Source organism: Prunus dulcis, chromosome 1, assembly GCF_902201215.1.
Source record: "Prunus dulcis chromosome 1, ALMONDv2, whole genome shotgun sequence".
Classification (NCBI taxonomy): Eukaryota; Viridiplantae; Streptophyta; class Magnoliopsida; order Rosales; family Rosaceae; genus Prunus; species Prunus dulcis.
This window is the reverse complement of record NC_047650.1, coordinates 1,666,173-1,690,352: the sequence shown is the minus strand read 5'-3', so window position 1 is coordinate 1,690,352 and position 24,180 is coordinate 1,666,173. Positions and strand designations below refer to the sequence as shown.

At 37.3% G+C, this 24,180-nt stretch overlaps 4 protein-coding genes across 6 annotated transcripts; 3 read left to right on the top strand and 1 right to left on the bottom strand.

Annotated features, from left to right (window-relative positions):
• Positions 1-2,087: 2,087 nt before the first annotated feature.
• Positions 2,088-5,491, top strand: LOC117614727. Its single transcript, XM_034343625.1, has 4 exons — positions 2,088-2,762; positions 3,260-3,918; positions 4,395-4,585; positions 4,854-5,491. Exons 1-4 carry the CDS (start codon positions 2,264-2,266, stop codon positions 5,227-5,229), a joined length of 1,725 nt encoding a protein of 574 aa, XP_034199516.1. The 5' UTR covers positions 2,088-2,263; the 3' UTR covers positions 5,230-5,491.
• A 326-nt stretch (positions 5,492-5,817) lies between these two features.
• On the top strand, positions 5,818-9,302 carry LOC117638272 (2-methyl-6-phytyl-1,4-hydroquinone methyltransferase, chloroplastic-like). 3 transcript variants are annotated; one of them, XM_034373415.1, is made up of 4 exons: positions 5,818-5,948; positions 6,038-6,712; positions 7,189-7,495; positions 8,790-9,302. In XM_034373415.1, the coding sequence occupies exons 2-4, from the start codon at positions 6,150-6,152 to the stop codon at positions 8,943-8,945; spliced, it is 1,026 nt and encodes a 341-aa protein (XP_034229306.1). In that variant the 5' UTR covers positions 5,818-5,948; positions 6,038-6,149; the 3' UTR covers positions 8,946-9,302. The 3 variants fall into 3 exon arrangements, with proteins under 3 accessions (XP_034229306.1, XP_034229314.1, XP_034229310.1); XM_034373423.1 differs by having other exon boundaries at positions 5,842-5,940; XM_034373419.1 differs by having other exon boundaries at positions 5,842-5,944.
• A 1,589-nt stretch (positions 9,303-10,891) lies between these two features.
• Positions 10,892-13,450, top strand: LOC117637441 (calmodulin-like protein 11). Its single transcript, XM_034372329.1, has 4 exons — positions 10,892-11,273; positions 11,534-11,691; positions 11,856-11,936; positions 13,033-13,450. Exons 1-4 carry the CDS (start codon positions 11,198-11,200, stop codon positions 13,168-13,170), a joined length of 453 nt encoding a protein of 150 aa, XP_034228220.1. The 5' UTR covers positions 10,892-11,197; the 3' UTR covers positions 13,171-13,450.
• Positions 13,451-14,672: 1,222 nt separating this feature from the next.
• Positions 14,673-17,641, bottom strand: LOC117614572. The gene is made up of 4 exons (XM_034343428.1): positions 17,599-17,641; positions 17,314-17,511; positions 16,998-17,207; positions 14,673-16,779 (listed from the first exon to the last, which is right to left on the bottom strand). The coding sequence occupies exons 1-4, from the start codon at positions 17,639-17,641 to the stop codon at positions 14,873-14,875; spliced, it is 2,358 nt and encodes a 785-aa protein (XP_034199319.1). The 3' UTR covers positions 14,673-14,872.
• Positions 17,642-24,180: the final 6,539 nt, after the last annotated feature.

Genomic DNA, 24,180 nt, shown 5'->3' with positions numbered 1-24,180 from the left:
TTATTTAATTATGATTTTCAGTTGTTTTATATCAGCTTTTCTGATTTTCCAGGCATTAATACATTTCTACAGTTTGTTCAGTTATGCAAGGCTCGAGTACAGTGCTTTTATACAAATTTGATTTCAGTGCTTTGAATAAAATTTATAGAGCTTGATTATGATTTATATGGAATGCTTTGAGTTATTAAGCTTTAAATGGAAGGTGCGTATTCAGTTTATTTAACAATTTCTATAGAGAGGGTTATTCTGATTATTAAACTGTTTTCAAGAATTCTTATGTTGGTCCACTCACATCTTCAAACTGTTTTCACCCCCAGGCTGTAGACGTACGCAGGATCCACCACCGGGCCACTCATAACCTCAGCGCTTCAAGTCAGGTAGAGTTTATAGAAAATCCCTAAAAACCTTGAAATTTAGCAAATGCTCTGATATCTCGTTGAAACTGAAAAGAAAACTGGAGTTGAGAATTTGTTGTTTGAATTATTCTGGCAGTTGGTGTGGATTAGTTGAATGTTTAGCAGGTGAAACTTTTTGGGACTGGTCAAAATACAGGGGAGACTCTGCCGAATTTTCGGCAGAAGTCTAAGGGAATTTTAAAGAAGAGTTGAAGCAAGAAGGGTAAAAAGGTCCTTTGTGCCGACATTCGCCAGGTGTCGGACACGCATGGGACTTGGCTCGAATTCCAAAGTGGAAATTGGGTCGGGTCCTGTCATGGATTCCACTTACATTTCACATCGACAATTCATCACAAATTCGCAAACTTTATAGACAATTTACATTAAAAAAAAAAAAGCCATCCTTTTATTTTCATCCGTTGGAAAAATTTTCGCTTGGTTTTCCCTTGTTTTGGGTTTGGCTAAGATTTGACAGGCAACACGTGATCTCCTCCGTCTCAGAGCATTTTCAGCAACTAAGGCTGGACTCGGGCTGAGGGGGTTTGGGCAAAAAAGTGGTTTCTAGCAATAAAAGCAAGCCTGAGCAGATGGTGGGACCCAGCAGACTTGGCTGGCCCGAGTACAAGGCTGACGTCGACGTGACGTCAGCCCTGCGTCCAAATTTTTTTAAATCGTCCATGTGGCCCGCGCTGGGCTCTCTGATCATATTTTTTTTCAGCAATCCAACGGTAGGCAATTTTTATGTAATAAAAAAATGAAAAAAAATGGAAAAAAAATACGAAAAAAAATACTGAATTTTTTTTTCTCTATACTTTATTTCCATTTTCAACATTTAAGTAAATGTCTTTGTCCTTTTACTTTAATTTGTTTTTATATTACTCCATTTACTTAAGTTTACAATGTAAAGAAGAAAGTACCCTCCATTTGGATTCAAATAAAAATACTAGAAAATCAAATTCCCACCAAATCAAAATGTGAAAAATCGATTTTAGTGCAAAATACGATTTAGGCTAAAAATGATTGCTCATTAAGTCAATATATACTTCATATTGAAATCCCATAAAATCAAGTTTTCTTATTTGATGTGTAAGGAATAAAAGTCGCCAAAAATTATCTTCAGAAAATGATTATTTTGAAAAATCATTTTTCATACTTAGTCAATATTGCACATTCGCTAAAAAAATTATGGGTCCGCCAGTGTCTATAAATACCAACCAATACTCTTCACTTTTAACACTAAATCCTTATATATATTTTTTCTTTCTATAAATACCAACCAATACAACTAATAAAATAAAATTTTATCCTATATGAATAGTATTGATACGTAGGAACCTAAAAATCTTATCGAAAAATATTATCCAAATTAATTGTTTAAGTAAAAAATGTTGTGAAAAAAAGAAAAAAATGAATAGTATTTGCCATAGCAAAAGACAACTGTTGAAAACACACTTTGTTAGGGGGCTAGAGCAGCAACTATTTATATAAATAGTAGCTGACTTAGGGCTTCTCTTGCCATGACAAAAAGCAAACTGCTGAAAATGCTGTCATTGTCCATGTCGGTAGACGCTCCAAGACCTTCCGGTTTTGAATCCAACGCCTGGCGGAACCCTTTCCGTCTCGCACCGTCCATCTCTCTGTCATTCCCGCCAGGTGTCCACATACCCATCAATAACAAAATTATAACAAACAGGTAAAGCCGTTACAACCGCATCCCATGCCTTACTCCAACTCCACGGACACTCTGTTCCCTCCTTTCCGAAAAGCAAAAAATAAATAAAATACAAATTGAAATATCCATTTCCATTTTCCACTTCTCTCTTCTCCACTCAGTGTTACTCAGTCTCCTTCCTCACTTCTCCACCAGAATGGCGTCTCGGCTCGGCGCCTGTACCCCTCGCGGGTCCCACTTCTATTTACTCAAACACAAACACCCACTCATTCTACTGCTAGAGCAGAAGCGAACGGCACCGTTTGGGAGAACGAAGATCGCGGGCAGGGGAAGTCTGCGGATTAGGGTTTCCGATGGTGGGGACTCGTACCTCGGCATGTGGAAGAAGGCCGTGGAGAACGACAAGAAGACCGTCGAGTTCGAAAGGATCGTCGAGAAATCGAGTAAGATCGATGCTGATGATGATCAGAGTGTTGAGCCTGTTGAGGATTTGGAGAAGAAGAGTGAGGAGTTCGAGAAGATTCTGGGGGTTTCCAAGGAAGAGAGGGATCGGGTTCAGCGAATGCAGGTTGTCGATAGGGCTGCGGCGGCCATCGCCGCGGCTCGCGCCATTTTGGCGGACAAAAATAAGAGTTTGAGGACTGATCCCGGTTCAGGTGGTGGTAGCGGGGGAGCAGTGGAGCCTCGTCAAGAGGGTAAGGATTTAGACTTTGTGTTTGGTTTTGAGTTTGGCAATTTCAATTTCTGATTGGATTTTTATTTGGGACAGTGAAGATATGAGAGGTAGAATTTGATGCTAATGAGTAATGTTGATGCGTGTTTTATTTAATAAAGTCCACATTTTTAAAAAAGGAAAAAAAAGAAGAAGAATGAGTTTGATCGGGCATATATGCATGTGTTTTGGATGGTGATGGGTTTAGGGCTTTTTGAATCTGAAACAAACTACATAAATTTAGTGTCCATTTTTGTTTGTGGTTGTGGAGATTGGATTTGTGAGATAGGCCGACATTTGATCATAGGTTGATATAAACTGCAAATGATGAGTAGTATTTTAGTTACTAAAGGGAAGTACTGACATGCTGATCTCCCATTTGACTAATTAGTGGAAGAACATCTGAATTTTACGCTAATGGAATTGATGATTTTCTTTTTGGAGTTTCTAATACTACACTGTTGGTTAACTGTTCTTCAGGAAATGGGACACAGGTTAGAAGTGTAATTGTTCCTCAATCAGAAATTTCAGGAACCGGGACTCCTGGCCCTGATTTTTGGTCCTGGGCACCCCCTCAGGGTGGTGATAAAAGTTCAGATGATGTCAGTGAATTGCTGCCAGCACCAAAACCTTCAGCACAGTCGAGCAATCCAGTGTTGGAGAAAGAGCCATCTGTAGGTTTTCTCTCAATTCCCTTAGAGAGTAAACTTGAAGAAACCAATCGGAACCCTCCTCTTCCTCCTTTCCAGTCCCTGATGGAGGTTGGGAAAGTAGACGTCTCTGAGTCCAGTGTAGAGGCAACTTCCTTAAAAGATGACCATGAACTTGGTGCTGAGTTTTCAGCACATGCAGCAGAAGCAGCTCATGCTCTTGATACAGTGGATGAGGCGTCATTATCTGGAGTGAATACAGATGGATCTAGGTGGTGGAAGGAATCTGGAATAGAGCAAAGGCCTGATGGTGTAGTTTGCAGGTGGACAATGACCAGAGGTGTTAGTGCCGACCAAGTTACGGAGTGGCAAGATAAGTACTGGGAGGCTGCGGATGAGTTTGGCCACAAGGAGCTTGGTTCAGAAAAATTGGGACGCAATGCAACTGGAAATGTCTGGCGTGAATATTGGACAGAATCTATGTGGCAGGTTATTCCGCACAGCTACTTGCAACTGAAATTTATGTTTTCTTACTTTCTTTTCAGTTTCATAATATTGATGGGTTTTAGCCTTTCTTTTGTGGCTAGGAACAACCCTACCTGGTTTATGCAGTGATTCAAGTCTAAATTGCTTCCTCAAAAGCTTAAATGATTACTTAGATTTATATTTTCCAAAATTTATGGTTAATGAACTATAAAGTTATACTCATCTGATGTAAATGCAGGCTCCTCTTCCATAAAAGTGAGGAAAAACCCCTATAAAAGGGACTGCTATGTTTCACCAATAGAATTGTCATAGGAAGAGATACATAGCCGTTAACTTATTTAATTTTTTAAAGATCGCTCCCAGAGTTAATTAATTCATCTGTCCACTTGATTTTAAGGCATGTTAATTCTATCCGATGAATATATGATGTTACAAATATCTAAGAACAAACTGAACAGCAAGCTTTGGTTTGGTTGCAGAACCGTGGACTTGTGCATATGGAGAAAACTGCAGACAAGTGGGGCAAGAACGGTAAGGGCGATGAGTGGCAAGAGAAATGGTGGGAGCATTATGATGCCTCAGGCCAAGCTGAAAAATGGGCTCATAAGTGGTGTAGCATTGACCCAAATACACCCCTTGAAGCTGGTCATGCTCATATCTGGCATGAAAGGTACCAAACTCATCAATTAAATTGGAGTAAATTTTTGATGCCATGCCTGTAGCGATGTCTCATTTATTCCTGTCATCACATCAAATCGCCACTTACAGGATTTCTCTTACAATCAACTTTACAAACATGATAATAGTAGATTTCATGAAATTGTAAAACTTCTGATGTGTCAATCAACCTGCTTTTCCCTCTGATAAAACTGCACGATCAGTAAAATTTGGAATCTGATTTCCTTCTAAAGACTTGACATGTTTTGCATCCGTTGCAGGTGGGGTGAAAAGTATGATGGACATGGTGGCAGCGACAAATACACTGACAAATGGGCGGAGCGCTGTGAGGGCGACGGTTGGGCGAAATGGGGTGACAAATGGGATGAACATTTCAATCCAAACGGTCATGGTGTGAAGCAGGGTGAAACATGGTGGGAAGGTAAGTATGGAGAGCGTTGGAATCGGACATGGGGTGAGGGCCACAATGGTTCTGGGTGGGTTCACAAGTATGGGAAGAGCAGCAGCGGTGAACACTGGGATACACACGAGCCGCAAGACACATGGTATGAGAGGTTCCCTCACTTTGGTTTCTATCACTGCTTCGAAAACTCAGTCCAGCTCCGGGAAGTTCCAAAGCCATCCGATAGGCCATAAATCGCCATCTATCTGAAGCGAACTGAAAAAGGCTCTCTCTCTATATACGTAATTATAGATTCCCCTTACCTAAATAATGAATGTAGTTATCCTATCATGTAATATTTCTTCTAAGCTTTAGTTTGTTTCCACTGCAAAACTGAACAGAATTACTTTTTCTTTTCTTTGTTGACTGCCACTTAAATAGACATAAGTTTGACATGTTTTTGTGAAAAGAAGACAAGTTCAGTGATGAGTGGGTTAAGCGAGTTGGTTAGGGCAATGAGCTCGCTCCTTTATTTAAGTTCAAATCCTCCTTCGTTAGATTATAATTTTTTTTTATCAATCCTTAGATTATATTAATTTAGTGTAATTTAGACTATTCATTATATATATATTTAAATTAATTTTTTTAATAAAAAAAAAAGAAGACAAGTTCATAGTTCTTTATCGATAACCAAAGATTTGAACACAACAAAAAAGGATATCTAATTTTTCAGAAACCATTTGAATTAATACAATATGAAACAGAAGCCTTGATTTTTCATTAAGGCCCTGAAACGGTGCGTTTTAGTGGACGGCATAATAAACCAAAACGCGGGTGATATGTTCCGTTTCACCTGATAGCGATAGGCAAAACTGTGACTCACAATTGTTGCTGCTGCAAACATGCGGTGCTTGTTGAACCCAGAGTCCCACAAGCACACTCTCCGCCTATAATCCTTTGTCTCTGTACGTGGGTAAGCCATTTCCATTTTGCAATCCATTCATTCCTTTTCAATTTTCACATGGTAGTTTCAATATGAATTTCCATTGTACCAATTACCAGGAAACCGCATGGTTGCTGTTTGCTTGCCCGGCTTCATAGTTTCCAGTAATCAGTGAGCAAAAAATATAAATTAGCATTTTGTTTTGTGGGTTTTGCTTCCTTTTATCATACAATGGCTATTTCAATGCTCTATGGAGCTCAAAATCTCAAACTCATTGGTGGCATAGCACCAGCAACAGGATTAGGTTCTGATGGGACAAAATTTCACTTTGGGGGTTTCTCCAAGAAGGGTTTAGTGAGTTATGGGAGGAGTTACAAGACCAGAACTTTGGCACCCATATGCAGTGTCTCATCCTCAAGGCCGGCCTCGCAGCCTAGGTTCATACAGCACAAGCAAGAGGCATTTTGGTTCTATAGGTTCTTATCTATAGTGTATGATCATGTTATAAACCCTGGGCATTGGACTGAGGATATGAGGGACGATGCTCTCGAGCCTGCTGATCTTTATGATCGGAATATGGTAGTGGTAGATGTTGGTGGTGGAACTGGGTTCACAACTCTTGGTATTGTTAAGCATGTGGATGCCAAAAATGTCACAATTCTTGACCAGTCACCTCACCAGCTGGCCAAGGCTAAGGAGAAGGAGCCCTTGAAAGAATGCAAGATAGTTGAAGGTGATGCCGAAGATCTGCCATTCCCAACTGATTATGCAGATCGATATGTCTCTGCTGGAAGGTAACATTTCTGCTTCTGTTGCTTTCTGTAATGTGATTTCATTTAAAGGAATTGCAAGTGTGGTTTTGAGTCGTGGGATTATTAGTGTCAAGTTAATAAGTAGAAATATATTAGATATGAGTTCTCCGATTGGAATTTTGATCCTATCCTGAGATTCACTGTTATGCCGAGCTTATTATTCCTTATTTCAGATTTTTCATTGTGGTGAATGAGAAGAAGTTACATACTAATTGTGTGGTTAATTATAATCTGAAGGGAGGGAGCATTGTTACTTATCTTTAAAAAAAGTTAAGTGAGCATTACTTTTCAGGATTGTTGAAATTTTTGGGTATTCCACACTACAAAGCATATGCTGTATTTTATTTTTCATATTTCAGCTTTCACAATGATGGGACTGTAAGACTATACAAAATGGGTAGTCTATACACCACTGTTTGTTCTGTTTGTCTTATGCAATTTCATGATTTGTTCCTCAGTATTGAGTACTGGCCGGACCCGCAACGTGGAATCAAGGAAGCATACAGGGTGCTAAAAATAGGAGGAAAAGCTTGCCTTATAGGCCCTGTATACCCAACCTTTTGGCTGTCTCGTTTTTTTGCAGACGTGTGGATGCTTTTCCCCAAGGAGGAAGAGTACATTGAGTGGTTCAAAAATGCTGGTTTCAAAGATGTTAAACTCAAAAGGATTGGTCCAAAATGGTACCGTGGTGTCCGCCGCCATGGCTTGATTATGGGTTGCTCTGTGACAGGTGTGAAGCCCTTATCTGGGGACTCCCCTCTCCAGGTAATATTCTTCTTTATCCTCAGAAGATTCGTAAGTTACGGTGTAACTCTTGTTGACTGAATAATTTTTCTTTTGTCTAAGAAATCACTGGTAATTACAGAATAGCTAAACAACTAACTGATGACAGAAAAGTCCTCTTGAAAGTTTTTCATAACATCGAAATGGCATGCAGTCTAATAAATAATAAATAGTTTTTCTAATTTAAATAGTTCTCTTGAAATATTTTTTCCTAGAGGCAGCAATATTTCATCTGTTGTTTCAGAGAACGAAGTTTGTTTCAGAGAAGGTGATATGAAATGGTTAATGCAGATTAACCAACTCTCTGATACATGTTATACTTAGTCCCTAGTTTTACAAGGAACTCTCTCATTCCAATGGCATACTTGGATATATTTCTTTCTCCATGTTTTTGTTATCTAAAAACTGCAACTGTGTTTTATTTCTCTTCATTTTGTTTCCAATTTCTTTTGGAAACTAGAATATATTTTTGGAAATCAAACACAACTACAGTGGTTGGTTGTGGTACAAGCACTGAGTGGCCATGGAGGTGGAGGTGGAGGTGGCTGCAAGAATGGCATTGGAGTTTTCTTTTTCTCTCATTTCATCATTGTTGTTTCTAAAATTATCTGGGAATTTAAAATATACTGGAAATCAAACACGATTGTAGTGGTTGTGTGGTGGCGGAGGTTATGGTAGTTGGTTCTGGTACTAGCTACGACTGGCAGTCTGGCGGTGAAGTGATTTTCACATTGGCAGTGGCGCAGCAGCAGTGGTGCAGCAGCAGTGGTGATTGTTACAAAATGGTGATACTGGTGGAAATGGTAATGACAGGTGTGAGTTGCGACTCTGGGGTCAGTGATTACACTCTACAGTGTTTTAATTATTGGAATGGGTGATGTTGGTGGTGGTGTTCTAGTGGTTGTGGTAATGGTATTAGTGTTGACAACTGACAAATAGTAGTGGCACTGTTGGAGATGATGGTGGTCGTGGTTCATTATACAAACTAAAGCAGAAAACAGGAAACATAAATGCTACTTAATACAATCTAAGATTTTAGGATCTCGAACAATTTGAATATATGAGGGTCTACATGAAGATGTGGCATTTTACTAGTTTTAGTTCAAAAGTAGATTTGACTACACCTTCTCTGTGAAGTAGTTATAGGTAAGGACCATTGTACCTAGAGGATTATCATTCAGCATTCAACGGAAGATGCACTAGACTTAAGTAGGAGGCTTATTTTCCCTTTAATACATTCACTTGTCATATTTATGAGATGTTTGCTTTGGTGCAGCTTGGTCCAAAGGTGGAGGATGTAAGGAAGCCTGTGAATCCATTGGTGTTTCTTTTCCGGCTCATTCTTGGTGCAATGGCAGGAGCTTACTATGTGCTGGTTCCGATTTACATGTGGATTAAAGATCAAATTGTTCCAAAGGGCAGGCCTATCTGAAATGGGAGTTAGAAGATGGGAAATGATTGTCAGCATTCTCCTACAGTTTGCATTCTTTCTTTCAAGATTACCCTTTGTCCAGTGAAGCTAGCCAGACCAGATAATCTACTCCATTTGACAAACACACCTCAAGGCATTTGTGCTGTGGCGATGCACCTTTTTACAGCTTAAGTTTGTTGGAACTATGTTGTACAAGTGACTAACTTGATCCGTAATGTCAATTTCCTTTCACATTACATGACATTTCAATTTAAAATGATGGAATGTTCTCTGCGTGCTGATGGAAGGATGAGTGCCTAAGAAACAGGAAAGTGATGATATGATTAAGTTCATTTCACTGGTTTTGCAAGCCGTCCATTGATCCATTCGCGCAGTACAAATGGGATAAATTTCACGAAAAAATTTCTTTGCCGCGCTTGTACTTTATATGTGCCATGACCTGATTAGCATTTCAGCAATGGTTCTTTTGTAATGGAGATTTTGTGCCATAGAAAGAATGAGTGGGGTTTGTCAATTGTCATGGAATGCCAATAAACAGATTCAATGGGAGGCACAGTCGAGGTCATTTTTGACGAGTTGGTTTTGGTTCGAAGACTTGGACCTTGTAGAATCGGGTCCATTACTCTATTATTTCGAGTCATTTACCAGGATTTACGTTTACCACTGCTGTTTATTCATTATTCTTGGATGGTCTAACAATATTTGCATGTTATTATGTTATTCCGCTAGTTTCCTCCTCCTCCTCCTCCTCCTCTCTCTCTCTCTCTCTCTCTCTCTCTCTCTCTCTCTCTCTCTCTCTCTCTTTTTAATTTTTTTTTTATACCCAAGTCTTATGAGATTGACGGGTTCTTTTTCACGTGAGGAGCAATGTAGACACAATGTTGTATACAACACTGTTGGAGGCAAACTTCTGTAGAGTTAACTGTTTTAGCCGGAAGATGATGAAAAGTGGTTAGTGGGTTCCATGTACTAGAAGAGTCAATGGAAGTTGGGTCTCATATATGATTTGCGACAGGTAAAAGAACAAATCAAAATTGGGTTCTAATAATATGTTTGAAAACTAACAAAGAAACATTCAACCTCAAAATTTAAGTTTATATGATACCTATAATTAAGAAGTGCATCTGATCAATATGATAACATTGATTACAGCATCGTGTTTTTTTTGGTCTGATGATAACTGCATCGTTCTGCGCTGGTTGAGAACTATATGAAAATGGTTATGTTATGTTGAATGCATGCTATGTTTTTTTCCTCTAAATTATTCATTCATTAAAACTCTTTTTTTAATGAAACATGCTCAACTCAATAGTTTTTGTCCTATCCATATAATAATAATTTTTTTTTTTAATACAAGCGAAATTAAAGGGGGTTTTCTCGTACACACATTGTCAATGTATTATCATGCGAGTTCGAACATAAGATTACTAATCTATAAATCAACGTATTTTTCACTCAGCTAGACCAGTGACGTACTAGCAGAGTTTGCAAAGCCTCTTTCTTGGTCCTTTTCTAAAGGCAAAACATCCTGCAGATACCATATAAACGCGTTGAAAATACCAAGTAATAATAGTATTGTATTTTGTATTCTGTAAAGAAAGAAAAGAAAATTGATACATTTTTTCTTATAATACAGCTTTTGGTCCTCTCTCTCTCTCTTCCCCCCCATCTCGTGCAAGCAACGCAGCGTGCTTTTTGGGGTTGAATATGTGGGAGCAATTTACACACCTCCCCATACCCTTTAGAGTCTTACTCTTTGAATGCCCTTTGTCTCCTAAACATCAAACCCTTACAGCTGTCCAATCTTTGTTTCATTATATTATTCATGCATTTAGTATTTACAGTGAAGCAAGCAGATAAAATTTTGAAAAGTATTTGTTTTCTTTTGCCTTCCCCTTAACTAAAAGTCCATGTACAAACTAGAAAGAAACCAAAGACTCAGATGATTCTTTTCAATAAAGCCATGACTGTAACAACAAATTCCAGTCATGCATATACAAGCCTTGATTTGACCACTCTTATTTAATTTACTTTAATATAATGTTAAACAAAAACAAAACAAAAATGTGCTACACTTGCCAATTACCATATTGAAAAGTACTACTTAAACCCAGCTAAGATTGAGCTATACTCAACACACTCTCTCTCTCTCTCTCTCTCTCTCTCTCTCTCTCACAGACTTTGTATTTTTGAAAGGTAGAGGTGTTTGAGTGTTGTGGAGGTTTCAGGGGAAATTTTATAATTAAAACAGGATGGCAGATGTTCTGAGCGAAGAACAGATTGTTGAGTTTAAAGAAGCCTTCTGTCTATTTGACAAGGATGGAGATGGTGAGTTTCCTACTATCATGTCCTCAATTCTTGGTTAGTATTATTTGTGATGCATATATATATATATATATATATATATATATATATTCTTGCATAGCTAGCTGTAGTTTAGGTAGGTTCTCAGATTTAGAACCAGTTTCTATATATTATTTCTCTGTTCAAATGCATTTTTCATTTTCATGAAATGCTTGAATTTTTTCTGTTCAAATGCATTTTTCTTTTTTCATGAAATGGTTTAATATGTTTAAATATGTGCGCAGGTTGCATTACCGTTGATGAATTGGCGACGGTGATTCGGTCTCTGGATCAGAATCCGACGGAGGAGGAGCTTCAGGACATGATAAGTGAAGTAGACGTTGATGGAAATGGGACCATAGAATTTGCAGAGTTCTTGAGCTTAATGGCAAACAAAATGAAGGTAAATATTATATGCATGGCACTGCATAGCTTTTTTTAAATAAATAAATAAATAAATAAATAAATATATATATATATATATATATATATATATATATATATATATATAAGGCTTAATGTCATGTACATGTTCTTAATTGTGTTTGTATGAATGCATATCATCAGGAAACTGATGCAGAGGAGGAGCTCAAAGAGGCCTTCAAAGTGTTTGACAAGGATCAGAATGGATATATATCAGCTACTGAGGTACAATAATTTCCATCCTTACATCCACAAGCAAAATTTCCTCTACAGAAAAAAAGAGACTGAATAGATGAAAGGCTAACTTTTATCATCATCATCTCAATTTGCACTTATTAAATAGAATGCACTTGCCAAGACAGTTGTGTCTTAAAAATAGTATAAACACACATGTTTAGCTATTTATGTGACAAGCTTGTTCACAGAACATGTTTTTATTTATTTATAAATTTCATGTGTGTGAAATTATTGTATATTTGTTCTTAGTGTTCATATTAGCACCAAAAACATACAAATAGCATTGGTGGAACTGTTATTATTGACAAAAAGCTATTTTAAAGCTTGTGTTGCAAGAGGCTTGTAGCTCACGTGGTTAAGAACATTTATCCCTGCACTTGAGATTCTAGGTTCAATTCTCCCCTCCCCAACATCGTTTGTATATTAAAAAATAAAATAAAAAGCTTGTGTTTGTTTGCTAATAGTGTGTCAAAGCTAACTCTTTGAACAATAACCAAGGAAGTTTTATCTTTGGGGGGGGGGGGAAACTCTGTCTCCTACTTCTAAGGGATATATTGACTTTATAATATGAACAGTGACTGTTGAAAGAAAGTGTTCTGTATTTCTTTGGACCACAAAAATCCAATATTTATTAATTGACCAGCCAAACAAGCTTGAGCTGTTGAACACTGAACAGAGATGATAGCTCACCAAACTCAGAATTAGTGATGGATAGCTTCATTGCACTGACATTAAATTTCTAGGCATTGATTGCAGGGATGACAGCATGGAGTGTCTAAGGATATACTTAGAAAAATAATAGGAGAATCATATAGCTTAACTGATACTAATGCTTAGTTTAAAAAATGTTTTATTTGGGTATTCGTGAAATAAATTTCAATATTTAATTAAGTTAAATCATATCTTTTAACCCAAGTTTTATGAGGATCCGTATCTTGATTCCCTGTACCTTTCCCATGCAATGAACATTAACCATGCTTCATTAGACAAATGCATATCTTGTTTTCATATTGACCTTTTTAGTGCCAACAGAATCAAACACTATGTAAATCTATGTTTCTTCTTGTTCTTAATCTTGTTTCAGTTGAGGCATGTAATGATCAATCTAGGCGAAAAATTGACCGACGAAGAGGTCGAGCAGATGATCAAGGAGGCTGATTTGGATGGTGATGGCCAAGTTAACTATGATGAATTTGTTAAGATGATGATGACCATTGGATGATGATGACAGATTTCTCCACGTATTGAAGAAGAATTCTCGTTCTCATTCACATTCAAATTCATCCTCATTAGTCCATAAGGAATAAAGTTGTGTTGTCGGTAACCAACGACCAAACGTAGTAGGACTTGACTAGTACCCTTTGATTTGTTCAATTCATTCAATTCCACATTGTAATTTTTCCTTTTTTCCATTTCTAGCTAGTCAATATCATGGTGTGTTTCATTTCAAAAGTAAAAACTCTCCCCAATGTGATATATATATCAAATCTTTTGTTGAACGAGTATTTTAGCTTACCTTAACCATTTACATCAATTGTGTGTGTGAGAAACTATCTCCTCTTCAATTTAGACTGTTGCTGTTCTTAAAAAAAAACTCATTTACATCCAAGTCAAGTTTGAAACTGCATCAGCAGGCTACCAATATATCCACTCCTGCTTTATTTTCTTTTTCCACTTTTTTATTTTCTATTTGTGGGTAATTGTTTAGATTATCTTCCAACTCAGAAAGGGTTTCTTGATATGAAGTTTCTCCAACTTTTGGTTCTGAAGTCTGACTTTGACCAGGATCAAAGGCTGGACATGAATTCTATCCTTTCACATTAATTTCTCTGCGATGACCTCTTCTTTGTTTCCAATCTATGGCTGTATTAGACCATTCTCAAACCGCGTGGAATATGCAAACTCTCCTCCTCTCATCATCTTCGTTGATTTTCAGCGTGTGAAGATTATGTCCTTGACTATTTCTTTTTCTTAGCCTCTACGCCTCTATGATCTTCTTTGGTTTTCACACCACAATGAATACAGATAAGGCCTTTTATTGCCAATTCAATTTAGGTCTGGTGGGCCCAATGTGAAGCATAAGGTTGGGCTAGCTGGAATGTAATGGACATCGTATATCTGTCTGGACTAGTCTGCCTCAATGACCAGGCCTGAGTTTACTTAGGCCAATCATAACCCTATTAAACTTCAGAATTTAAAATGAGCACGAGTAAAAGTTCCTGAATAATTGTTTTGTTCATGCAGCATGTTCCTCATGGTAGAGAGTTTTGATGGTTGAGATAACAGTTTGACTCATACCATCTCTTTGTATCAGTAAAACAGTGATAATAATGCTAAAAAGATAGTTTGACTCATACCATCTCTTTGTCTAATAGTTTGGCTCATTTGAGGGTGATTCTGAATAGGGCAATAATCACTTATAAAAGCACCTTCCACATACTTCTCCATTAGTTAGACAATCACTTAATCTCAAAAGTTGATAAAAATGAACACTTCGTATTTAAGCCATAGCACCTTCAATATCATTGTATTACATGGATATGAATAAACAGATATTACAATCAGAAGTAGCATTTAATACAATTCACCCCCAACACACCTTACAAAATAATTGTATCAATCAAATAAATAGTTGGAATTACATCAAGGGTAACTTACATCACAAAGTATGGTAAGTTTAAGACAAAGAAGTAAAGGAGAGAAACAGATGGAACAAATGGAAACAACACAAACAATGGGGTGGCTGTCATGGTTGCAGAAAGTCATACTCACTCTTTCTTGGCTTCTCAAAATCAAATACACTATAACCAAGCAAAACAACAGTCTTTCTCTCCTCATCATCAAAACTCCATTTCCCAGAAAACTTCAATAATAAAGAAAATCAAACAAAACAATATATTCAAAACAGATGAATTAAGAGGCATTTAGTTAATCACAGTTGCACAACACATGCAGTTGGTAAAGAGAGAAGACCGGTGCCTGCGCTTCTCTTTACCTTTTGATGAAGTAGTTGGAGTAGCTTCTTTAGCATGTGAGGCCAACAGATTCTTGGTTGAATTTTGAGTAGCTGAATGCTTATCATGTATATGTGGTGTAACAACAATACGGGCTTCTTCCTCTTCCTTCAAGAATCCTATGAATGGAGTCTTTGACTTGTCTGAGTCACCTCTTTCCAGTGTAATGATTTTCTCTTCCACTGGCATTGCTTGGTACTGTGGCAGGTCTGGCTCATAGCTGGTGTGCTTCATAAGGTTTCCGAGACTAACATCATCACCGTGGCATGGTGAGCCTTCCATTGCAGCCTTATCATGATACAGCAAAGGAGTACAATCTGATTCTTCAGTCCTTGCTTCATTTTTGAGATCAAGGCTGAAGCTTGGAGATTTTTGTATCCGACCACGAACGTTCAAGTTATCAGCATCTGATTCAGTGCTGTACCTTCCCATACTTTCTTGTGTTTCAGAACCACAGCTTGCAGATTCAGATGCTTCAACTTTTGCACATGGTTCACTTGAATGGTTGGCTGAAATTTTAGTTTCTGCCGCTGCTTGAAGTGCTTCAGTATGTTGTGTAACATGTTGACCAGGAATATCAAGTGCCAACTTGTTCATGGAGGCTAATGCTTCGGCTACCCAGTTTGTGCAATCACCAGTGGAAGCTTCAGTAGCAAGGAACTCACTGCGACTCTCTTTCTTCAAATTTAGGATCGAGTCATTGGTGCTTTGAACAGTTCCATATCCACATACGCTTTTACGGGGCAGAACTTTTGCTTGATCAACTGGAAGTTGTAGAGACAGAAACTGTTCTGTAGTTTCTGTTCCTCCTACTTCAATTGCAAACAATGGCTCTGTGTTATCCCCATTTTGTTGAACAGCTCTCTTCTCTGTTGATTCCTCTTCCTTGTGGTTGCAATGTGGGATAGTTAACTCAGGTGGAACCGTTCCAAGTTCCGGAACCACCTCAACTTTTGCATCTGAGTCCAGGAAGTGGTCCTCAGAAGCCTCATTTTGGTTGTTAACACACATGACAGCTAGGTGACCATTCTCAGCAACCCTTGTCTCCTCAGTTTGACAATCCTTGTCGCTTAAAGGATTAAATACGCTTATCTTTTCGCTGTTCTCATGTATAGACCCTATCTTGGCAGCTTCAAACTGAGGCTCACTTGACTTGAAGGATTCTGATTCTATCACTGACTCTCCACAAGTTTGGATTGGGTTATCATCATGGTTGTGTTCTTCATTTTCTGACTCTTTTTCGATTGGTCTAATTTCCTCTTTAAGAATTATGCATTTGTCTTCTGGTTCAGGAACTTCTAGATGAGAATTTGGTGAGTTAGTCACTGGAATGACTTCTGGTTCTGATTCTGAGCAATCATTTAAGAAAAAATTCATCTCAGTTGGAAGCTCCCCATCAATTTCATTTCCTAAGCCACTCAGACCATTGGATGCTATTATTGTTATGGTGGTCAATCCATTTTCAAACTTATCTCCATCTTTAGTTTCAATCTTCTCTTCAGATGACTCTAATTGTTCTTGGGATGCCTTTTGCTCCAGTAATAAGTCATCCCTTTCCTTCTCCATTACTGGTTCTGTGTTAGAATCAACACTTCCATCCATATTTTTCAATGCCTCAGTGTCTGAGAGATGACCTTTCACCTCAAAAGCAGAAATTAAACTTGATCCTAGACAGTCTTCATTCCCTTGTAAAGATCCATTGTCATCTACAGATTGGTCATCAGGATGAATTGTAGCCAATTCATGTTGATACAACTCTAAATGTATAGATTCTGTAGGTTCTGGATCATGTGATGTAGATATTGCTCCCTCTTCCTCTGTTGCAGTTTATACCATATAAAGGTTTTATTATGGTGGGATTTTTCTTTCATTTGTGTAAACAGTAATATATAACTCATACTAAACAGAACAAAAGTTAAAGAAGAAGTGAAGAAATAATTCAAAACTTAATGTACTAAGACAATAATGACAGAAGTATTTAAGACTCTATACAACTAGTACAATGGCAACATGGAACAGCTTGAAGGTAGCATACCTTTCTTGAAAGAAGCCTGCTTCTCAAATTGTTGTTTGATTGTTCCTTGCAGATCAGTCTCCTCCATTTTCTTCTCTATTGGGTTATCATGTCCTGAATCATTCAATGATGTAGCCAGTTCCATTTTACTGTCTCCTTCACCCGCTTCATTTGTTTCCGGTCTAACTTTTGAAGATTCAGAAAGAGGATGAACTTCAGTAACTTCTTGCTCTATGGACAGAAGGCCAAATGTCAAGGGACAATAACTTCTAGTAATCAAGATATAAGTGCTTTCATCAATTCAGATATAAGTTGCCCAATTAAGAAAACAGCTAACCAGTTCTGTTTGATGTCTGGTAATCAACACAAGGATCTTCTATTCTCTCTGGATCATCAGAAGCCAAGTTAGTAACTTTTTCATGAAAATATATTCCTTCAGCTGCATGTACTATTTCATTTTCTTCTTTTATGTCATTTCCATTAGCAGTTCCTACCAAAGATTTTTCGCCAACTTCAACTGCAGAGTTCTCTTCATCTGCAGGAGATTGCAATTGCAAACAGCTTTATGATATTTGCACATATACTAAAAAGAAAAATACACAGCTGGTAAAAAATTCCATACCTCTCAAACCTGATGTGTTGTAGTTCCCCATCTCATTTCCCATGATCAACTAACCAAATCCTGCAGTTTAAGCAATGCAGAGATTCAAAATCTGAGTCTTTCGGATAGCGAGCAGTATATTCAAAATCCGAGTCTAAATTCTGATACCATGGGATGATGCATTCAGATGTAAACAGCTATAAACATTTAAGAAGAGCTTTCTTTCTCTTAAGCTGCCAGGGTGTTGCACTTGATTAAAATGGGCACTGCTTCAGTTATTTTTCTTGAAGCAAAAGCCTCACTTGGGTCATCTGTCAGCTAAACAGATCTATCAGTACTATAAAAGCTGTGCAACATCTAGCTTCTCATCCTCTTTTCCTTTTTAGCCGACATTGACATTCTTTAGCCATGAATTTTAAACTCAGAAAGCATCCAGACATTGCTAACGAAACAAAGTTAATGGTCGGGTATTCAATATGACTTGTAAACCAGCCTTTTAGTAACCTGCCCATATGATTATGTTGTGCCAATTTTTTAATTTCCATATGCTAATTGTATATTAAAAGGACTATATATAAGGTCACTCTAGCTAGCCTTTTTAAGCAGCCATTTTTCTACATGCGCCGTGCAGACAAACAAGAGGCGTTTAAATGGCATGTAGTGTTGCTCAAATCCCGGATGGGGTACATCATGCGGCTTATTGTTGTGTTTTCTAGAAACACAACACTATTACTATATTACAATTAACAATGTGCATCTAAATTTGTTTTAAATTTACACCTCGTCTTATGTTTATCCTAACTCCGTATCTTTCCAAGTGAATTTTTGGACATGTAATTTTGTAAAGACTTTTATCGGCTACAACTACAAGTAGCGTCCATCATTGGATGTGAACATTCAGATAGGGAAAATGATTACAAGTGAAGGACACTTATTTCTGACTGACTGGCATGAGCCACATGTATAGTGCTGATTGGCCAAATTTAGGTTTGCATTGGGTGCTGATGGAAATATGCTTTCTACCATAGGAAGGAATGAAAGAAATATTTAATGGGTTTTGATAAGGCTTTTTATGTGGGGCTGTACTTTCAAGATTTCTTGATCTTAAAGCTTTCTTTCCATATTCCAAGGCCAAGGTGGGTAAGAGCACATATTTTTAAGGCTGTGGTCATCAACTCATGATAGCTATTGCATTGTTTTTGGGAACTCTCTTACCTTTCTACATGCTTAAAAGCAAGCAACATCGAAGACATTGGACCCTCCACTCTTTTTCTCATTTGGAGGAATGGAATGAAGAATTGGTGGAAATCCACCCTACTCACTTTTCACCAAAATATTAGCCATTGGAATGATTATACCATATTGCAGCCATCTGTGTCACCTTCCTTTTCCCTATTTATTTTTCTGCCAAATCCCATTGTTTGTGATAAATATTGTTTAGTAGGACAGATTAGCGACATGGGAATCGATGTCTTTGATCCGCCACAACATCGGTACAAAGTTTACTTTACGGAAGATATATTCTTAGTTATGTTAAAAGGGGAGTTTTCCTCAACCTATATATATGTTTTTTTTGGGTGCCAATGAGGCCTAGCACAGTGAAGAAGAGTATTGACTTTCAGACTAGTGATCTCAAGTTCGAACTCTAATGGCACCTTCGTAGTGTGTGTGGGAGCAAATTTTCCCACGAGAATATTCGGTTCGTAAAATTCCTATTTTCTTCTTTGCCGCCTCTTTCTCCCTGCAAAATAGAACAAATACGGGGATCACACCCGGGGGGTGTTGGCCAAAGGCCCTCCGATGCCTAAGTTAGTTCAATTGAATCGTATAGAAAACAATAGCTAATAGGGTACAGAGATATGTTTATAATATAAACCGGGTGGCCGGAGCCTTATGTAAATGAGAGAGAGAGAGAGAGAGAGAGAGAGAGAGAGAGAGAGAGGAGGTAGCTAGGCTCTGTGAGGGAAGATCTCTATAGAGGTTTTAGCAGTAGTTCTGAGGTACCTCATTCTTGTGCGTAACCAAGTATTTATAGTGGCCTTGGAGAGGTTGGTGGGGTTGGTGTAGTTGGTGAGGTTGGTGTGGTTGCTGAGGTTGGTGTATTTAGGGATTAGGGATTTAACCGAATCCCTAATTAAGGCGAGGATCAAGTAACCCCCAATTTGATTAGGTAATTCCCAATTAGGTTAGGTAACTCCCAATTAGGTTAGGTAACTCCTAATTAGGTCAAATAATTCCCAAATTGATTGGCCTAATTATTTGACCCAGGGTTTAGGTTTAATTTGGTTCCCACAGTGTGTATGTGAGAAACTCTCTCCCCAAATATCGTTTGTATAAAAAAAAATTAATTATTTTTTTTTCCATTTTAGAATTTCCGCCATGACCAAATGGTGTGCCCTTGCGTTGTCTCTTGCAAGTGGGTCATGTGTTTCTCGCCCATAAGATTTACGTCAAACTTTTAAGCCCATTAGTTCACTAGGTCTTCAGGTTGGGTAGACTTAAAAATGAGGACTGATTTTGATATAGAAAACAAAAAAATAATGTTAGATATTTATGGATTGGTTGGTAACGTTTTCGGATAATATGTTTTGAGAATATTTTCTGAGAATGAAAAGGAGAAAACGAATTTACATTTTCAGAAAATAAAAACAGTGAAAACATGTCTGGTATGACAATTTGAGATTAATAATATGTGAGTTATTTTTCAAGTATATTTTTGCTAATTTTTGTTCAAAAAAGTATTTTAAATAAAGGCTAAAATTATTATAAACAATAAAAAAAAATGTATAATTTGAGAATAATAATGTATAATTAAAATAAATAAATATTCTAATGTTAGAAAAACTCTTTGCACAGGAATCTTCGATGTATATAAAAGTAGAAGAAGTTAAGGTGAAAGTTTCAAATACTATGATTTTAGTTAATGAAAATTTCAATTACAAAAAACAATTCATTCAACGAGAAACATATAATTTTTTTTTTTAAAAAAATGAGGATAATATAATTAATTCAAAAAATTTTAAAATGAAAAAGATTTGAGAAAAAAATTCAACACCCACTTTCCCTTAAAACTAGGGGACACTTTTTCTCTTTTTCAGAAAAAAAAAAAACAATATATATATATAAAAGAATCAAAGAAGGTTACGTAGGCCTTTTGGAAAATGGAAAGCCTGTTAAATGGAGAACACTACCGGTAAGTCATCGAGTGAAAAGACTATGAGCTAGTTTGGTAATGCTGTCACTTTAAAAAAAAAAAGTTGCTTGTGCTTTACTTTGAAAGTAATTAGCTATAAAGTAAAGCATCTTCATGTTTGGTAAATAATTCTTTTAAAGTGTTGTTAATACAAAAAGTAGTGTCAAAACCGTTTGGTAAATTTTAATATAAAACTGTTGTAATTGTCAATAATGACTCAAATAGATATGATGTTGAAAGTGTTATGCTCTAATTATGTGAAAGAGATGGAGGTGAAAATGGTAGAGGTGGTGGTGGAGGTAGAGGTGGAGGTGGAGGTGGAGGAGGAGGTGGTGGTGGGGATGGAGGTTGTGGAGGTGGAGGTGGAGGTGGAGGTGGTGGTGGTGGTGGTGGTGGTGGAAGAAGAGGTGGTGGTTGTGGTGGTGGTGGCGGAGGAGGATGTGGTGGTGTTGTTGGTGGCTGTGGAGGTGGAGGTGGTGAAGTGGTGGTGATGAAGGTGGAGGTGGTGGGGATGGCAGTTATTGAGATGGAGGTGGAGGTGGAGGTGGAGGTGCTGTCAATTTTAAAAATGAATGACGGTATTTTGGGAATTAAAAAAATTTATTAGAGGCTTGTCTTTGTTTCTTTAAAAGCAACCTAAAGCTTACTTTTAAAAGTTGTTGTCAAAATGTCACTACTTTTATAATAATCGAGATATTTTATTTTTACCAAACACGTTAAACTGCTTAACTTTAAAGTGAAACAGATTTTTGACCTATATCTTACCGGTAAATTATGGAATGAAAACTATATATATATATATGTGTGTGTGTGAGAGAGAAAAGTCGAAAAACGCCCAAAGACACCGCTTGGATAAACTGAAGACACATCAACATAAATAACGAAATAAAAACTCTCCCAAGAAAAGAGACAATTCAACAATCTCTCACGGAAACAAACAAAACATAATGCCCTATCACCAGCACCGCTCGAATCAGCCCCCATCAAACCAAGGGAGGATGACGAATAAATTGGCAGATATTTGACATAGATCCACCAAATAACTTCTTCACAACGTCGTCACCAAGACGCACATATTTGATATAGATCCACACCACAGACTGGATATAGATCTTGGACGTTAGTCTTATAATAACAGCGGGTTTCTCAACCTCTGGCTCGTTATCTGTTCGGGTTCCTCAACTCGCGTTCGTCTTCCTCAACCTCTCGTTCGTGCGTGATTTGCTTCTTCTCTATTCTCGCACCTCTCTTCTATTCTCTATCCTCTATCTTCTCCTATCTTTGATTTTTTCTCTCCTTGTCTGTGAAAATCTTCATATTAATCTGACGATTTTTGTGTGAAATTCAATATTCTGATAGACTGGGTTTATGAGTATCTTTGCATCTCCTGGGTTATGGAATCTTTGCATCTCCTAGATTGGGTTTATAAGAATCTTTCCCTCTTTCAAAGTTCTGAAGATTTTTTTGATAATTTTCGAAATTTTTTTATTTTAGTTTGGCCCAGAATGGTGTTGCACCAAATCATGGACAGGATTCTTGACTGGTCCTGACCAATCCAATCCTAGAATTTTAATCTAGTCCCATCGTGTCCAGTCTTGCTTTATGGCATAATAAGAGTAGTTTACTTATACCATTCTTTCTCACCATATATTCTTTGTGTTTTCTGTCACACTTTCAGGTGAAGGTTGTTCACAATTTGGTACGAAAAATTGAACCAAAACTTAAAGTTGACCCCAAGACTCTTGTAGAGTTAAAATTTAGTTGAACCTTCCGCGCAAAACCTTAATTATGGAGAAATTCTTTGATCTGTTGCTTAGTACACGTTACATATTCGTCGCCCCTCACGCGGATTAAAGACAAGTGGCATGTGATTATTGTGTTATTTGGTCAGGTCATGTTAGGGAGAATACAATACATTTAGATCACATTATATATAATCTCTTTAATAAAAGTGGATGTTAAGGAGAATACATTTAGACCGCATTATGTATCATCTCTTTAATAAAAGTAGAGCCCACCAATACAGTGAGTTCCACACATGGGTGGTTATGTGCATAATGCAGATTAGGTGCACGTTTAACCCAAATTAAAAAAAAAAAAAACTCACATATGTTATAAGTCCAACCCAAAATTTTAAAATAATAATAATAATAAAAAGCAAACTTTACACACATGTTGACCATCCAAGTGGTCCCATATATTCTCTTTTGGCTAATTTGATCTCTCATTCTTCAGCACAAGACTGGCCCTTCATTGAATTCATGAATTCATTTTGGTGAAAAGTTTCTTATTCAAATTAATTAGGAAGATTCTTAGATCCACCATGGCATAGATAGACAGAAATTAGTATTACTATGATACCATTGTTTTTGTTCATGTGGTGAAGGGTTTTCTAATAATAGACAATAGTTAAAATAAAGTAATTTTATTATATTAGAGGAGAATAATACATAACTTGATATAGGCTAATTCACGTTCTTTTCGTTGGACTCCACTTTGCTTGTGAAGGCTACAAGCCCTTTTATAAATGAGAGTAGCCGACATAGGCATTCTCCACCGACTTGATCTCTTTACACCAGCCACAAGTATGTGGCTTTCTCTAGAATAATCTTCATTTCTTCACAGGATTTTTTCGGACATATGTAAGCTTCTCCAATAATTTAGGCTCATCTCAAAGCATTCTAGATGTCTCCACGCATTTCTTTAGCACAAACATGTCTATCCATCATGTTCAAGCTTCTTGATTTTTCTATATTTTTTAGCATACAAATGTGTGTTAATTTCAACAAAAAGCGTCTGCGCATGCATTTCGAAGAACCTCCTTCATAATTATACACCGCGTAAAACAAATGGCTTTGCTGTGTGTGTTCATATGGCACACGCTCAAGTCACCAAAGAGTTTTCAAGGAACTATAAATTCGAGTAGCCGCGTCCAAGGCAACCGCAAATTCTTTTATCATTAGTTCCTTCCTTAGTTAATTGGTCAAAATAGTCTTTTCATCTCTCCGCCTTAATTTTCAGTACATTCTCATAAGTTTTTTATTTTCTATTATTAAGCAGCATGGCTACCACATTGCATGCAAAACTGGGGTGCATTGAAATTGGGTTGCTTTTTGCTGTTCAAAAAAGCACTCTTAGCAAACACCAAAGAAAATGGCATTCAGTTGAGGAGGCATAAGCCCAAATATATGAAATTTCCCTCTCCACATAAACCCAAATATATGATATCCATTACCAAATGGAAGTTTCCCTCTCCACATAAACCCAAATATATGAAATTCTAATATCAATAATATCAAGCATAGCCAGAAAGAGGAGGCATAAGGCTTATGCTGCCATCTTTTTTTGCAGCACAAGAGTAGTTTACTTGTACCATTCTTTCTCACCATATATTCTGTGTTTTCTAACAC